The 18,623-nt window shown below is 34.4% G+C and overlaps 1 protein-coding gene across 1 annotated transcript in view; it reads left to right on the plus strand.

Moving 5' to 3' along the window:
* Nucleotides 1-15,583, plus strand: part of LOC106056033 (uncharacterized) — a 95,053-nt gene extending 79,470 nt beyond the window's left edge. The window contains exons 8-12 of the mRNA XM_056028539.1: nt 10,383-10,520; nt 13,060-13,194; nt 13,432-13,563; nt 14,639-14,890; nt 15,480-15,583. Of these exons, the coding sequence (XP_055884514.1) occupies nt 10,383-10,520; nt 13,060-13,194; nt 13,432-13,563; nt 14,639-14,890; nt 15,480-15,583 (761 nt within the window). The remainder of the gene's footprint in view (nt 1-10,382; nt 10,521-13,059; nt 13,195-13,431; nt 13,564-14,638; nt 14,891-15,479) is intronic.
* Nucleotides 15,584-18,623: the final 3,040 nt, after the last annotated feature.

Consider the following 18,623-nt stretch of genomic DNA (forward strand, 5'->3'; position numbering starts at 1 on the left):
TATTAAAATATCCTGAAAACTCATAAAAATTGTCATTTGTGGTGCCATTCAAGATGGAAAACATTAATCCTACTGGCGATAAAAAAAAACGGTAATGTCAGCCTTCATTTAATAAAAAATAATAATGCGAATTTTAACCAACACATACTTTATTTACCGTAATAGTCAGTGGCATCTAAATATAGATCTAAATCTATCTCGATCTCTTTAAAAAATCAAAAAGCGATATTTTGCTAGTCAATAGTAAATCTAAAAGGCAGATCTGAATGTTTATCGGCTTATTGTAGATGACTGGTAAAGTTAATTAGACCGTGATTTTGTACTTAGTAAAGTTTGAACAAAATGCAAAGACGTATTTATTTTCAAACAAAACAAAAATCTTAATTTTCACTTATTATCCTTATCCCTAACCAGGCTAGGCCCCTCGCAATCCGTTTCGCATAGGGCCCCGCAAGCTGTAGGACCGGCCCTGACGGTATGGTATGGTATATATAGTATGGTATGATATGTATGGTATGGTATGTATGGTATGTATGTATGTATGGTATGTATGTCCCTCATTTAAATCAAAACCGTTTGACCAATCTTAACAAAACTTGGCATAAATGTTCCTTAGATCATAGCCGAAACCATAGTGTATCTTTATTACTTCCTTCCACGACCAGAGGGCTCTAAAATAGTTTATCTTATATAATACAGACGTTATTTTAAAAAAGAAGATAATTACGTCCTTGCAAAGTTTCTTTTTCTTGTGTTGTTTTTATTGTTCTATATATTATGCAATTAGGTAAATCATTTAAATAAAATAAAATATCTAAATTAAAAAAAAAATCAAGGGAACATTCGCCATGTTTGAAGTTTGACATAGGTCTAAATTCAATCCCATATATCAGTAATACCCCCCAATCATGGCCTGCAGGCCGTGGTTAGTATTTTGCTAGTTGTTGATAAAAAAACTTCAATGTGCAAATCTCACAGGACAAACTACTTAAGTAATAATGAAGCAAGAAACTGGTAGAATGAGAAATTATAGAGCAACATTAGTCTCATAGAGGAGGTATTGGATTTACAAAAATACATTCTAAATTTAGCCCTACTACTATCATCATTATCATCATCTTTCCTTTGTGTTCCTCGTGGAACATTTGGCCTCAGTAAAAACATTCCACTCTCCACGGTCCTGGAGGTATCCCTGAAAATCCTATTTTTGTTATTTCTAAAGCTAGGCCTTTGAAATTTGTTATGGTAACATATAATGATATCTGTATTATAAAGTAGAATGTGTGGTGTATGTATGTATGTATGTTACTTATAGACATCAAAACCGCTTGACCAATCTTGATAAAACTAGGCAGGAATGTTCCTTGGGTACCAACTTAGACCGTAGTGTATGTATTGTAGCCCTAAAACAAACTTAAGACCCTCAAAAAAAAATAAAGTTGTCCGACTCTATTAAAGCTATAGTATTTTATGGATCTAGGCCATGTCTACAATGTTGACATGAGAAAAGATAGAAAGGATTTAGACCTAGATCTAATTTTAAGAAATACACTTTGCGCAGATAGTTTTTTACTTTGACACATGAAAATACAAAAGAAGATCCATTGATTTCATTATATAATAAAATTAACCTTCAATTTTGTGTTTCAAAAGCATTTTTTACATTAATTAGTTCCTTATATCTGTGACTACAGATTTCCTGACGAACATTATTTCATTAGACAATACCGTAATGAATCGCGTACTAAAAATTAATTCGTTTAATTGTTTACTTTATAATCCCATCCCTAGATCTAAAACTCTAATTCAACTCTAAGATGATAAAACTTCTCTTCGCACAGATAGTTTTATACTTTAACACATAAACATATTAATTAAAGTCCATTCATTTCATATTTTGATCAAATAAACATTCAAATTTGGTTTTCTAAAGCTACATTCGTTTACGACAGCTGCGAAGCCGAGTTGAGATAGGCCTAGATCTATATTCATTCATGAATCGCGTACTAAGAATTATTTCGTTTAATTGCTCACTTTATAATACCATCCCTAGATCTAAAACTCTAATCCAACTCTAAGATGATAAAACTTCTCTTCGCACAGATAGTTTTATACTTTAACACATAAATATATTAATTAAAGTCCATTCATTTCATATTTTGATCAAATAAACATTAAAATTTGGTTTTCTAAAGCTACATTCGCTTACGAAAGCTGCGAAGCCGAGTTGAGATAGGCCTAGATCTATATTCATTCATGAATCGCGTACTAAAAATTATTTCGTTTAATTGTTCACTTTATAATACCATCCCTAGATCTAAAACTCTAATCCAACTCTAAGATGATAAAACTTCTCTTCGCACAGATAGTTTTATACTTTAACACATAAATATATTAATTAAAGTCCATTCATTTCATATTTTGATCAAATAAACATTAAAATTTGGTTTTCTAAAGCTACATTCGCTTACGAAAGCTGCGAAGCCGAGTTGAGATAGGCCTAGATCTATATTCATTCATGAATCGCGTACTAAAAATTATTTCGTTTAATTGTTCACTTTATAATCCCATTCATTTAACAAAGCTATCGCTCTTTTCGTTTTTAATAGATAAGAATGTATCGACTTCGGGTAAACCATTTTCGCAAAACTAATTTTATTTTCGTAGCGAAAGAGAAATAACGTGAAAGGATCATTAGCTACGTTTAACATACATCTAAATCCAATCCACTAGATTATTCAAAAGCAAATGTTTTAATTTAAAAAAATGGATTTAAGCCTATTAGCTATTTTGATTTGATAGCTTCATTCACACTATTTTTACCTTGACACATTTGCTTTACTTATTACATTATTATTTCGTTTAATTGTTTACAAAACACTCTCAGTGACTATATCGAAAGTAATGCGCAAATAAAGACCCGCGGGTCGCGGGTAACATATGTCTAGTTCTAAAATAAATAATGCTTTAAAAAAAAGTTTTTTGAATGATGGTTGCCATGGTAACGGCGGCCATATTGTTTATTGTGTACAAAGTAAAACTCTGAATTTTGTAAAAACTATTGATCAGAAATACATGAAATTGAATTAAAAGATAAGAAAAAAGGATCCTGTAAATTGGTACAATGTCAGAATTAAAGATTTAAGTATGTTAAAGTTTTTACACATTTTTGAATTTTTAGTATTTTTTAGACCTAAAAAAAAACAGGATTAAAAATACTTAAAAAAAAAAAGTAAATAAAATATTGAAAAAAAAATCATTGCAAGAGTAAAGTTAATGATGTCCTTAAGAATTGTTTCAAATTTCATCAAAATCTATCAAGTAGTTTAGGTGAAATTCCTAGTAAGGCACAATGACATGTGCAAAAACTAACATTTTGAGAAATATGAGTTTAAAGTATAAATTTTATTAAGATTTTGTCTCATAGCCCTTATAAAAACATTAAAAAAAAACATGTTTTAGACACAGATTTAAGCAATAAAAATGATTGTAATATAATGAGGAATGATTGATCTAATTAATTATGTTATTAGTTAAAAATCGATATCCTAGACCTAAAACTCAATTTTCTCTAGGGATTCCTCCCCTTATGCTAGTTTTTCAATGGCTTCCCAGCTCTTTCATGTCCTTTCGGTTTCATGTAGTACACTGCGTCGCCACCTTCTTATTGATCTTTCTCTGTGTCTTTGAGGGTTCCACTCTAAGGCCTGCCTAGCTCTATTGTTGGTATCTTGTCTAAGCTCTATCATGACTATAAATAAACGTGGTTTGTAGCACTGAGATCTCCAGCTCTTCTCGGTTGATTTTTTTTTTGTTGTTACTGATATATTTGATTTTTTAATAGTTTGCAACGCTATGACACATGGACGAAACTGCTCAGAAACATGCTCCAGGAACTGCATGGATCAGAAATGTGACCCAGTCAGTGGAAAGTGTTATGTGTGTATTCCAGGTCTTAAGGGAGACTTCTGCAATCAAAGTAAGAATTCTAATTATAGATATAGTTGTGTTCTTTATACGAGCGTTAATTTATTCTTATACGGCATAAGCTGTTCTTTTTCAGAAAGTTTGACTTTATCTAACGTAAGATCGAAACTTATTGTAATGTTACAGATTCCGGTAGATAGAAATTTACAGAAAAGAACTTTCTGTTTTAAAACTGGTAGTTAATTTTCTATTCCACAGTCTTATATCGTAATCGAGCATTAAATATTACCATCGTCTTTCGAATATTTTCAACTGATGCCATGGCTACATTATGTTTCCAAAATGTTCCTATTACTTTTTTTTTAATTTATTCAGTTAGTATGCGTATGGAGGTGGATAAAAAGTAAAAGTGAAATTCTCTTTTCAGATCTTGTTTTCTATAGGGCGCATGGCGTAAACGTCATCTGTTTCTATAGCCTAAAGTTAACGTGGGTGTCATGTGGTCAGCACAACGACCAACCGCCTTTACTTTTCCCCAACTAACGTCAGGTACCCATTAGTGCTGGTTGGACTTAGAGGCGCCTGAAGATCCCGAATTAAAAAATCCCAGGATCTGAAACCCCGGTACGAAAAGCTAAGCGCTTTGCCGCACAGCCACCGCGCCTCGTATAGAGGTAAGTAGCTGGCAGACAACAGCTTCAGAGTGGTGTCTCTAACGAGGGTCACGTGACACGTTTGAGACCCAAGCGAAAGCACTTATTGAAAAATTGAAGTCAGGCACAGACAACGGAAATTAACTCTTTCTCTCCTAATTGACGATACCTTCGTTAATTTGACCACTTTAAATATTTTGTTTTTTTGCTTTTATAAGCATTAATTTGTGTTATATTAAATGAGCATGCATTTGCATGTTTTTTTCAATACCAAATAAAATATTAGCTGATTACAATGTTATTGAAGCTAAATCATAACAAGGAAGTGAGCTACAAATGAGCAAAAGTAATAATAACATTGGATCATGGAAAATAATTACGGAGAAAAAGAGTTAAATAGACCGCCGGAGCACATGATGCTGGAAAATATGCAGGTAGCAAATTGATTAGCGTAGTCATGTGAAACACTACACTCATTCTTTTTCCTTACTGCAATGGAGGTATACATTATTATTTTTAACTGATAAAATTGGGTTTCAAACGCAATCAAAGAATATTCAGGTTGATAAAATTTGCATAAAAACATGTTTTTCTTACCTTTTTAACTCTTTATCTTCATAATTTTTTTCCCACTTTCTGACAGAATAGTTCATTTTTCACACTTGTACATTTTTACCCTGCTATGATTTAATTTCAATAGCATTTTTGTTTGTTAACAGAAAACGTTACATTTGGTATATAAGTATAGGACAATGCATGCTCTTTTATATAATGCAAACTAAAGTTGATAAAACCAAACATTAATGTAACTTAATGGGGTAAAAGCTGCCAAGGTAGCGTTAATCAGGATGGAAATAAACAGCAATTATTTTCTACCCAAAACATGTTTTGCGCGATTCAGATGGTGAGATGGACATTATAAATATTAGGTCAAAACGTTCAACAAAATTCCTTTGCATATAAGTGCCATTTTATGCCCTGGAAAATGTGTCGAGTTATTTATATTTCAAATGCAATTTTTTGTTGTAAAACTGGTATAAAAGTATACTCATTTTTTGGTCTTAGTTTGCAATGAATCAACATATGGGCAAAACTGTTCCCAAGCGTGTTCCAACAACTGTACTGATCAGAAATGTGATCCAGTTAATGGGAGGTGTTATCAGTGTGTTACAGGAGACTTTTGTAATCAAAGTAAGTACAAGTCTAATTATCATAAATCTAATTGCGTCCTTTATTAAAGAGTTTTTTTTATTCTTATTTAAAACTGTTCCGTTAGGTACCATCTTACACCAGGCGAATAAAAAAAGTAGAGATAATTAGAAATCAAGGGAAAATACATCTTAATACGAAATTTTCAAATTCAATGAAATCGATACAGATAAATTCACCAGACTAATGTACGTGAGCATTTTGTGAGTGGTGGGGGTGGGGGCGCGTAAAAATTCGGGCCGTTTTAGTAATAGTGCAAAAAAAAATATTAAAGGGTGGAGGTTTACGGCCAAAATCTGACCCAGGAAACTACAGACCAGTATCACTTACCAGCATCACATGTAAAATCCTAGAACACATAATATGTAGCAACATCATAAACCACTTAGACAAACATAATGTCCTCACACCATACCAACATGGCTTTAAGAAATATAGATCATGTGAAACACAACTAATAGGACTAATTAATGATTTTTCAAAAGGTTTAGATAATAGTGAACAAATAGATGCTATCTTACTAGATTTTTCTAAGGCTTTTGACAAAGTTCACCACCATAGTTTGCTTAAAAAATTAAAATATTTCGGCATTAATGGTCCACTGCATCAGTGGATTAAAGACTTTCTGATAGGGAGAGAACAAACTGTAATAATAAATGGTTCTAAATCAACACCGATAACAGTAAACTCAGGTGTACCTCAAGGAACAGTCTTGGGTCCACTACTATTTTTAATTTACATAAATGATTTACCAAATTGCATTACTTCAGGAACAAAAGTCAGATTATTTGCAGACGATTGCATAATATATAGAACAATAAAAACAACACAAGACACAGATATTTTACAAAGAGAATTAGATGAATTACAGAAATGGGAATCAAATTGGAGCATGTCTTTCCACCCAGAAAAATGTCAGTTGTTAAGAGTAACAAAAAAACTAAAACAAATTAATTCCACTTATCTTATTCATGGCAAACCAGTAACACAGACTAAAAACGCAAAATACCTAGGTGTTATAATAAATGAAAAACTGTCATGGAATCCACATATTGATGAAACTACAAAAAAATCAAACAAAGCATTAGGATTTATTAAAAGAAATTTCTATAAATCAAATAAGAACATAAAACTAAAATGTTATTTAACCTTGGTTAGGCCAATAATAGAATATGCATCCTCTGTTTGGGACCCCTCAACTCAAGAAAACATTAAGAAACTAGAACAGACACAAAATAGAGCAGTGCGATTCATAACAAACGAATATTCACATTTGACTAGAGTAACACCTTTAGTAAAATCACTAAATTTAGAAAGCCTTCAGGACAGAAGGCTCAAAAGTAAAGTAGCAATAATACATAAAACACTGAACCATAATCTTCAAATACAAAAACAAAATTTAATAAAATACTCTGAAAGACACAAAGATAAAGGCACATTCCTCGTCCCATATGCTAGGACAAATTTGTACAAATACTCCTTCTTCCCTAGTGCTATTAGAGCATGGAATGGGTTGCCTGAGCTAGCCAGGAAAACCAGTTACTTGGCAGAATTTAAGTCATTGGTTAATATGCATGACTAAATGCATGACGCGTAGGACGTAATCATCTTCTTTTTTGAAGTAACGTCTGTATTATATAAGATAAGATAAGAAATAAGAATAAATCCTGTAGACTAAAAACAATTAAATGGGCGTAGTCGGTGGGTAATGCTAGTAAAGATATATATTCATTTAATTAAAATTTGGAATCTCAGATCAGTGGACCTTCTTCTTCGTTCTCAATTTGCATGTCGGAGGGTTCAGGTCAGTGATCCTATATCTGAGACAAACAGCGCAGTGGTTTCCAGATTAGGCAGTTCTCCGTCTAGTTTGTCTTTTATAGGAGGATTTTGGGGCCAGAGTCTTGTTTGGGCCTCTTGATAGAGTAAGTGGACGTTGTAATATTTATTAATTATAGGTAGACTCACGTACGTTCGAAACCAGTGATGTCACACCTTTTTGTTTTTTTTGACTGGGGAGTTCCCTTAATTATCGACACGAAATTAACTGGCCACATCAGCAAATGGTCTTGTAGGCACCGCCTGAAAGTCGTAGGTTGGGACTCAGTAGTGAAAAGAACTAAGTACATCTTTCTAGTAACCGAGTCGCGTGATACTGGCTTTGTCTTGGGTGTCAATTATTTATGTGTTCCGGAAGTTCGTTTTGAATTGAAGGCTAGTACGTGTGAGGCTTTATTTTAGCCATGTATCCGAACTGATTATAGCTGTGTTAGTGACGCTAATATGGGCGATCTGAATCGGGGAGCAGACAACTCAGGCCAGTGCTAGGTGAGCGTTCTGCCATGACGAGTGGCGAGTGTCGAAGCGGCGACGCTTTAGGAGAGATATGCGAACACTACTCATCACCGTTAAATAGGTGCAGTCATTCTAGTCTTGTCACCAGGTTGAGATCTATCTATCTATCTATCTATCTATCTATCTATCTATCTATCTATCTATCTATCTATCTATCTATCTATCTATCTATCTATCTATCTATCTATCTATCTGTCTGTCTGTCTGTCTGTCTGTCTGTCTGTCTATCTATCTATCTATCTATCTATCTATCTATCTATCTATCTATCTATCTATCTATCTATCTATCTATCTGTCTGTCTATCTATCTATCTAACTATCTATCTATCTATCTATCTATCTATCTATCTATCTATCTATCTATCTATCTATCTATCTCTCTCTCTCTCTCTCTCTATCTATCTATCTATCTATCTATTTATCTATCTATCTATCTATCTATCTATCTATCTATCTATCTATCTATCTATCTATCTATCTATCTATCTATCTTTATAACTATCTATTTAACTGTCTATCCACTCATAAAATAGAAATTAGATATCACACGATTATTAATTTAAGGACACAGAGTTATATTTAGTCGATATTTAATTTTTTTTAACTTGTAAATTTATATCATTATTATGATAGAATGACACACTTACTTGTTATTAGGAAATACTTGATACTCGTTGTTACTTAGTGGAGGTCGTAAGAAGCATTGAGTGTCAAGAGACTACTGTTAGTAAGTGCAGTAAATAAATTGATTTCACTGACACAATTATTATTTTTTTAAATATACTGGTACCAGCACGATGACTAGTTTTGTTTTTGTCATGCTCAATCTAGGGGAAAGGGGGTGACGGTGGCAGAGTGGTTAAGAACTTGGCTCCTGAGCCTGGGTCCAGGGTTCGAATCTCGATGAAGACTTGGATTTTGAATTTTGGTTTTTTTTTCAGGATGTCCCTGAGTTCACCACAAAACTCTGATGGCTATCTGATGTTAGTTGAAAAAAAGTTAAGGCGGTTGGTCGTTGTGCTGGCCACATTACAGCCTGCTCATTAACCGTTAGCCAAAGAAACAGATGAACATAACATAATCTGCCCTATAAATTTCAAGGTCTGAAACGGGAACTTTATTATTTTAATCTTGTGAAGGGTGCCCACCATCATATTTTTAAACCCAGGCCCCTCGAGCACCTCGCTACGCCACTGCATCCATCATTTATTCAACTGTGGAATTTAGGAATTATACTTGATAGATCATAAGGGTCATTTATCTGTTCTTTTTAATATTGAGTCATAGTTTATGGTCAACATAGACCAGTGGTTTCTAGACCACGTCTCTTTGTTATCACGAACTAAATGTGTTTGGTATTAATTCACATTTTAGTGTGGATATCTTTATATAAGATAAGATGTTGTTGTTTTTTTTTTAATTCTGTTTTTTTTTTTTTTGGTTGAAATCAAACTGTCACAATCATCAATGGTGTCTGATGTCACAATCTAAGATGGTGCCAGGTATCACGTTCAATCTTGATTGTGAATGTCAGATGTCAAGATCTATGAAGATGCTATGATGAATGTCACGTTGTAGATTATCTTGATCTGTATCGCACCATCAATGATCATGATTGCCGAGGATCTTGAAATAATCTTTCAATAAGATGATCGTATAGAAGTAACTAGATCTATGTTGATGATACGATCATTCAGAATGTTGCCAGTTGATAAGAGGATCATCTAGATCTAGGAGTTAATATTTGCCAGTACGATCTAAGTACGTTCTATATGCAATAAAGAAACTTCTTTTCATCTATAAACAATTACTTTAATTCAGAACTTGAAAAAGCTATTCACAAATAATTACAATCGTCAAATGTACTCGAAAAGAATATCTGATCTACACAATAATATAACTGAGTTCTAAAACAAAAGGTACATGTTTACACTAACACGTTCCATACAAGACTGGCGGGATCTACACGCTTCCCCGGGCTCTAGAGCGTAATCACGTGATCAACAACCTTCTCCTGCAAGACCAACCAATAAATGCAGCCCAATGTACAACGATTAATATTTCGAAACCAATGAAGTTCATTTTGAAACTGAAAGTAATTGTATGCTTGGTTTTTTACCGAGCTAGGTCAAGTTCTGCCGGCAAGCTAATATAGACTGTTACCATATATGGATATAGAGTACGTGACACAAACTATGGCATTTAAATTCAACTTCATCAAAAATTTATTTTTTTTAGTATGTGCTAAAGACAAGTGGGGACCTGACTGTCAGATCAACTGTACAAACAAATGTTTTAACTTGTCTTGTGATAGAGAGACTGGGAAATGTGACAACGGATGTGATGGATTCATGGATCCTCCTGATTGTACTGTAGGTAAGAATAGTTTTATGTCCAAACTCAGAACTCGAAAAAATACTCATTTTAATGTTACTTATGCATCCGTCTTCTGCGCATGTCTGCAATAAGCTCTCTCCTCTGGGCCTCAAATGCGTGTATCGCAGTCTTTGAGAGAGTTCTCGAACTGTCTCTTTCAGAGGCCCTCTGCTGCCAGCTACTTTCCGCTGTTCCTCTTATAGCGCTTACGCGGGTCATCTCTGTTACGATGTCCTCCTCTAAGCTCGCCAGAGAAGATCGCCTTTGGCACGCGGTCGTCTCCCATGCTGGATAGGTGTCCGACCCAGCTCAGCTGTCGAAAGGTAATGGGGCTCATTCACCAATCGTAAACAAACAACATTTAGCCACGTGGTCCTCTATCTCTTCTATACAATTTACGATCTAATGTTTATTACACGATGACTGTCACGTGACAGTTTTTTTCGTTGTTTTATCAATATGATCACGTGACTAAATGTTGTTTGTTTACGATTGGTGAATGAGGTCCATTAGTGCTTCTAGAGTATCTAGACTGTCAACACCGGCCTAAAGCAGAACATAATTATTAGCAGTGCATTTTTGTGACGGTAAGCTCTGGTACGGCGTACCGGCATATTTTTCAATGCGGAAAAAAGATTATTACTTTTCTTATATTTTAACGTTTATTATTAATTTGTTAGTAGTCAAAAGTGAGTATCGCACCTTATTTTTTTATTTTTTTTTACTAAAAGCATTGTTTATTAGTAATCTAGACTTGCCAGAGTATGCCCATTATGGTTCATATGGTTCATTATGGTTTAAAACATTCGAGGAGCCTTAAATGCCTTCGATAGAGCACCAAGGTCTAAGAGCCATACAAGAATGTAGTGAGAACCACTGCTTTATAAACATTGTTTTTTATTGTTGGTGAAGAGACCTATTACACCATACACTCATTTTGAGTTGACCAAAAGCTCTGCTTGCCTTTTAAAGATATTTAAAATATCTGAAATATATATTAAGTACATATGGGACCCTGATGACTATAATTGCATAAATCCCTAGATATGTAAGTTTTCAATACCTAAAGAATGTTGATGATTAAAAGTTAAAAGTGTATTAAATATAAATGTTAGTATATACCAAAGCTAAATATCAATTAGTAATGTTCTATGCTCCAGGGCCGGCCTTAGTTAATAGAAAGCCCTAGGCGAAGTGAATTCGGTGGCGCCAAAGAAAAATTGATAATTAAATCACGAAATTTATTAATAATCATATCTTTATCAGACTGTAGACATATCAAAGTCAATCTGTATTTTTAGACACGTTCTTTATCTTATCCTATAAAATATAGACGTTACTTAAAAAAAGAAGATGATTAGTACTATGATTAGTACTATGATTAGTACTATGATTAGTACTACGTGTATTCCTAGGTCTATTGCTGATTGAAGTTGACCATAAGCCTAGATGTTTTCAATCGAATACGATTTCTGAATTTCCTCTGGATTACTTGAATTAGGCTGCAACTTCAGTGACTTTGACCTTTTCCTGCAAATAGACGAATGGTCTTCTAACGTTGGTAGTCTGACCAAAAAAAAAAAAGCTTTCGTTAATAAACCTTGAGTCAAGCTAGAAAAATTTAACACTAGTCTATTAGACGTAGGGGAGGCGCGGTGGCTGAGCGGTAAAGCACTTGGGTTCGAATCCTAGTTAAGATTGGGATTTTTATTTCGGGATCTTTGGGAGCCTCCGCGTCCACTCAGCTCTAATGGGAACCTGACAATAGTTGGGGAAAAGTAAAGGCGGTTGGTCGTTGTGCTGGCCACATGACACCCTTGTTAACCGTAGGCCCAAGAAACAGATGATCTTTACATCATATGCCCTATAGACCACAAAAAAAAAAAAGCATTCGTTAGTAAACCTTGAGTCAAGGTAGAAAAATTTAAAACTAGTCTATTAGACATAGGAGAGTGGTTAAGCGTTTGGCTTCCTTACCGGGGGTCCCGGGTTCGAATCCTAGTGAAGTCTGGGATTTTTATTTCGGAATTTTTTGGCGCCTCTGAGTCCACCCAGCTCTAATGGGAACCTGACAATAGTTGGGGAAAAGTTAAGACGGTTGGTCGTTGTGCTGGCCACATGACACCTCGTTAACCGTAGGCCAAAGAAACAGATAATCTTTACAAGGTCTGAAAGGGAAACTTTTTTTTATTAGAACTTTGCTATATTTGAGATGTGATCCAAGTTCCGCTAATTTATTTCTCTAAAACAACCTTTTGGTTCTATACTAAGTCCCCACCAATCAGACGCCCTTGGCGGTTGCCTAGTTGTCCTATGCCTAAGATATATATTTATATAGTATTAATAATAGATGCATTCAGAGTTTTATAAGCATTCTACATCGTATTTAATTGCTTAAGAGAGTTTTGAAAAAACAATCAGTGAAGATATAAACCTTCTTAAGTTGCATACTTTGATATATGAGCATGTCTGAGTAGTTTAAATAGTAACATACCAATAATTATAATATTCAGATACACTTGACCTTTTCCCCCTTCAGAATGTCAATCTGGACAATGGGGACATAACTGTTCTAATGAATGTGACTCTAGGTGCAAAGACAAGTCATGTGATAGAGTTACTGGACTTTGTGTCTACGTCTGTGACAGCCATACAAATCTCTCCTGCCCTGCTGGTATTTACTTTATTTAAAAATAACCTTTTAGTCAGACCTAGATAGATAGATAGATAGATAGATAGATTGATAGATAGATATACAGATAGATAGATAGATAGATAGATAGATAGATAGATAGATAGATAGATAGATAGATAGATAGATGAATGGATGGATGGATAGATGGATGGAATAATGGATGGATGGATGGATGGATGGACTAAATATTTCAAAGATGTCTACAATGATCCACAGATTGTCCAAGCGGCTACCATGGTTCCAATTGTACCCTCAAATGTTCCTCCACCTGTAAAAATCAGTTATGTAATGGACTTGGCTACTGTATCACATGTTTACCAGGACATACCGGTCTCTACTGTGAGAATGGTAAGAGAAACATCATACCAGTGTCTTTACATTAAGTGTACTGTAAGCAGAGGTATAGCGAGAGGTGGACTGGGGTGCACTGGGGTGCACGATGCCCCGGGCGCCTCTGTCAGGGGGGCTCCACACGTAAAGGCGCCATAAAAATAAAAATTATTGTAAATATTTTAGTCAGTTAATACATTCTAAGGTTAATTGTATTATATTATTATTATTACATATTTTTTTTATAATCATGCAAAATGGGGGTGGGTGCGCACGTTAGCTCACGACGCCTCTGTATGTAATTAATACGATACTGATAATGATTGTAAAAAAAAAAGAATTTTTTTAATCAAATGTAACGTTAGAGGCTCGGTGGCTTAGTTTAAGACTTGGCTTCCGAACCGTGGGTCCTGAGTTCAAATCCTAGTAAAAACTGAGAATTTTAATTGTGATCAGTAGCGTACCTCTGAGTGACACCACCCAGCTCTAACAGGTACATGAAGTCTGGGAGCCCGTGGTGGAGGCTGTCCAGGCCTGAGCAAGCTATTATATCACAGTGCAGGACAGGCCACTGTATTGTTGGCTCATATTTCTCAGGGCTATGACCAAATTTCGATTCACGGTGCCCCCAATGAGGGGAAGAAGAGGAAACCGTGCCTCATATCCTGTTGGACTGCCCCAGACTTGCTTATCTCCACCTCAACAGGTCTGGGAAACCAAAAATTCTCGACCTGTATGGCGACATTTATGCACTACGCAAGACAGCAGGGATTCTGTCCAGGGTTTTTGCAAGAGAGGATTTGAGCCTCTCAAGCCCTCACTCAAATGGAGTTTGATGATGATGAATGGGTACCTGACATTAGTTGAGGAAAAGTAAAGGCAGTTGGTCGTTATGCTATATGACACGCTCGTGAAGAGTAGCTACAGAAACAGATAACCTTTCCATCATCTTTCGTATAGACCACATAGTCTGAAAGGAGACCTTTACTTTCTTCTTAAAGTAACGATATCAAATTAATATCAATGTTCTCTATTTAGTGTAGAAAAAAAATTGACACTTAGATATGTTTCTGAATTCTGATATTTTATCTAGGTCTGAATTCCGAGACTGGTTCCAGTGGTCTTACATTTTCATCCGGTGTTGGTATTGGAGTAGCTGTTGGTGCTATTGTTATCATCTTGGTTGGTGTTGTAGTTGTTATTGTGTGTAGAACCAGAATTACAACATTTAGAAACCGAAGCAATAAGGACTCTCAAACTGCACCTCAACAACGGACTTATGATAGCTTAAAACAAATGAATGAATACAGTCACTCGTATGAAACATCTAAATCTACTTCTGAAGGTATTTTTTATACTTTAAAATATTTTTTTTTCTTAAAAACAAACAAAGTTGTCTAAAATACAATGCATAATAATGGTAATCCTTGCATTCAATTGTGGTATGTTTTTTCTCTGTTATGCGGACAATGGTTATGCCCTCGATGTTAGTGGCAAAATATGTAGGTCACAGCTAGGGTTAGGGAATACGGTTCGTTCTTTTAAAAAAATATTATAAAGCGATCACCCAGATACCCCTTTCTTTCTCCCCTACCCCTTTCCATCTGGTCCAGACAAGTGCTAGGATCATAGCGTATTGAGAAAGCTGAAAGCATGAAATTTCGCAAAACAAAAACAATTGATAAAAAATATTTCTAATCACAGATTCTTTTATAGTTAGTCTAGGAAAACCAACTCCTAGTTCCCCCCCCCCTCCCCCCACTGGTCCACAAAATGAGATCCGACCAAAAGCGCTCTGGGCATGCTATAAGCATGAAAGTAGCGCTAGATAAAAGCTTTTTTTTTTAAGTATTTAAAAAAAATATTTTTTGTTTGTTTTATTTTTGATAAAAAAAGAAACGAAATTGTATACGCACCAAATTATTTATTAACAGTTCAAGTCAAGTCAGATACAAAGAATAAAAAGCGGGAAGAGGACGACAACAGAACAATACAATATGAGAACGCATCAAATACAGTTTATGAGACAGTCGGATAATCTTTACATTTTTACAGTGAAACAAACTGCTCACATCTATATAAAAATGAATGATTATATGTCTATTGTAACTGCACCAATGTCGAATGTCTGTTTTAATATAATATTTTGATAAAAGAAAAAATAATGTTCTATAGAATGTGTACAAATGGTTCTTGTAAACTTGTCTGCACAGCAATTAAAATAATGAATATATGCCAGTGTAATAAATGTTTGAATGGCAAAAGAATAATTGTGTAAATAGGCTTTGTAACACTTGTGTAAATAAGCAGGTGGAATACATGTATTAATAGGATTTTAGTACAATTGTGTATATATATAAAACTACAATAATAGTATATACATGAATTTAGAATAATTATGTAAATAAGCATGTGGAATAGATGTATTAATAGGAATTCAGAAAGATTGTGTATTTATAAATGTAGAATAATTGTGTTAATAAGCATGTGAACTATATGTATTAATAGGATTTTAGAATAATTATGTATATATAAATGTAGAATAATGGTGTATATATATGAATGTAGAATATTTGTGTAAATAAGCATGCATAACAATTATTTAAATAGCCGTGTTGAATACTTGTGTATAAATAGAAATGAAAAATTGTGTATAAATTAGTAAGGAATACCTTTAACATACCTCTTTTACTGACTTGTTTAAAAACTTGAATTTGGGATGAGCATTCTCAATATTACAAACAAAACCAGATTACATTGCAGTGTATAGTTCATTCTTTCAGTGAAATAGAGTAATTTAGGTGTTTGAGTGTACGTGTGTGTGTGTGTTGAGTTAAATTGTCTATTTCATTTTATAAAATAAGTGAGGAAAAAAGTCATTTTCTTTTTAAGAAGCTCATCTCGACATATTTAGATCAGTGATTCCCTTAAGTGGTCTATATAGACCCCCCCCCAAGGGGTCTACGAGGACTTCCAAGGGGTGGGGGGGGGGGGTCTACGGAAGTGAAAGATTAAATTGGGGTCACGATAGTGGATCTTTTTTAAGCCTGTCCATTAATGAAATTTACTCATACACACAATATTGAAATTTTACTAGCAAATGTTTTTTTTTTGTTGTTGTTGACTCAATTCATATCATACATATTAAATATAAATGTTATTTTGCTTTATTTTCATTTGAATTTCAACAACGAATGGCCTAGAACTAAGTAACATCTGATCTGAATTTTCACAAAAAAATGCAAGGGGTCTACCGACAACTGGGAAACCTGGCAATTGGTCTACGTGACAAAAACGTTTCAGAACCACTGATTTAGATCATTGTAAATTTGTTTACGAGAACCCATGTTCGTACATCTATGTGAAAGTAGCCATGGGTATTTTAAACTCTAGCTGATAAACTGTTTTCCAAAATTATTTTGTAATTGGTAAAGGTTAATCTATTTATATATAATCATTTAATATATTTACAAATGGGATTTAATATAGACCACATATAGCGAACTACGATACAGAAGACACAATATATGCCATTTTGAAACAAAATAGAACACTCATTATCATTTTTTTATTTAAAAAATTCTCATTATTATCTCCCTGTCCTGAAGTATAAAACAAGCAAACTAAAAAAAAAAAAAAAAGAACCCAACCTGTAGCATATGCACCCGCTCTATTTTCTTTTTCCGAGCCTCGCTCTCTGTCACTGCGAAAGTTACGTTGGGTAACTCTAGTTCGACTTGCAGAAATAAAAAGAGTTATCTTTCCCTGACTTTCTCACCGTGGTGTCCCGCATGGTTGGGCCGCGAAGAGAATTATATATATAGATACTACAAAAACAAGAATCTTATATAAGTGGACGAATTGCATATTAACAGCCATATATTTCAAAACTAAGATTTTTTTCCCTTTTTTATATTATAAATTAGTAAGAAATACCTTGAACATATCTTTTTATTATACTGACTTGTTTAAAAACATGAATTAGTGATGAGTATTCTCAATATTACAAACAAAACAAGATTAAATCATAGTGTACTAGTGTTTTGTTAGGGACAATAAACGATTATGCAAAGTTTTAGTTTGATCCAAGAATTTAAAGTACAAAAACTACGTGCAAAAAATTTGTCCCAGACAGACAGACTTCATATAAACTTTTTAAAAACCAAGCAAATAAACAATCTCCGTAAATAGCCTACTACTAGATTTAATAAAAGGTTCTCATGTGAAAGTCACGTCTCAAAAGTCTAATTTTGGAAACACCCCATGTTCCAGTGGCGTCGCTTGAAATTTGTCATCATTTGGGGGGCTTGACCATTTTGGGGGCCCTGTATTTTGAGCAATATTTAATATACCCCCCACACACACAATTTGGGGGTCTCCTCAACTGGGGGCCCGGGGGGGGATTTTCACATTTTCCACCTCCCTTCCCCAACCCTAGCCACACCTCTGCCTTATTCAGTATCTTTATAAAAATAAAAAAAATGATATTAAATCATTGTATAAAAGATACGCGCGTCTTTCCATACCGTCCGCACGTCGTCCCCTCCCCCCCCCCACTCTAAGGTTAGATCAGACTCTTCCACTTCCTGGTCTGCGCTTTGCAGATAAAGATTGTAGAGAAATGAGATAAACTATGTGAACCGAAACAAAACAGGTGACCTATAGATGTGGCTTATGACGACATATTAGTTTAGGAAAGAGAAATTAAATATTTGGCTTAAAACATAAATAAAACGTAATAAGCATTGTCGTTAGCAGCCCCAAAAAGGGGAATAGACGCTATTAGTTTTGTATGGTTTGTCTGCCCGTCCGTCCGTCCCGTTGAGATCTCGTAAACTGGAAGAAAATATATTGAAAATCCGACATCATGATATTTCAAACCATTCAAACTTCTAATGCAACGGCTACTTTTTTTCTTTTCTGAAAACGAAAAATTTAATTTTAAAAATCCACTTTGCAAGTAGATTTTTCACAAAAATACACCATTTTTACAACTATTCACTATTAATAGACGTAACTTATTAATTAACCCACCGGCGCCTATAAAGTTAAAGTTGCTTGCTATGCATGTTGTACAA

This window comes from Biomphalaria glabrata, chromosome 5 (assembly GCF_947242115.1).
Source record: "Biomphalaria glabrata chromosome 5, xgBioGlab47.1, whole genome shotgun sequence".
NCBI classification, from domain to species: domain Eukaryota; kingdom Metazoa; phylum Mollusca; class Gastropoda; family Planorbidae; genus Biomphalaria; species Biomphalaria glabrata.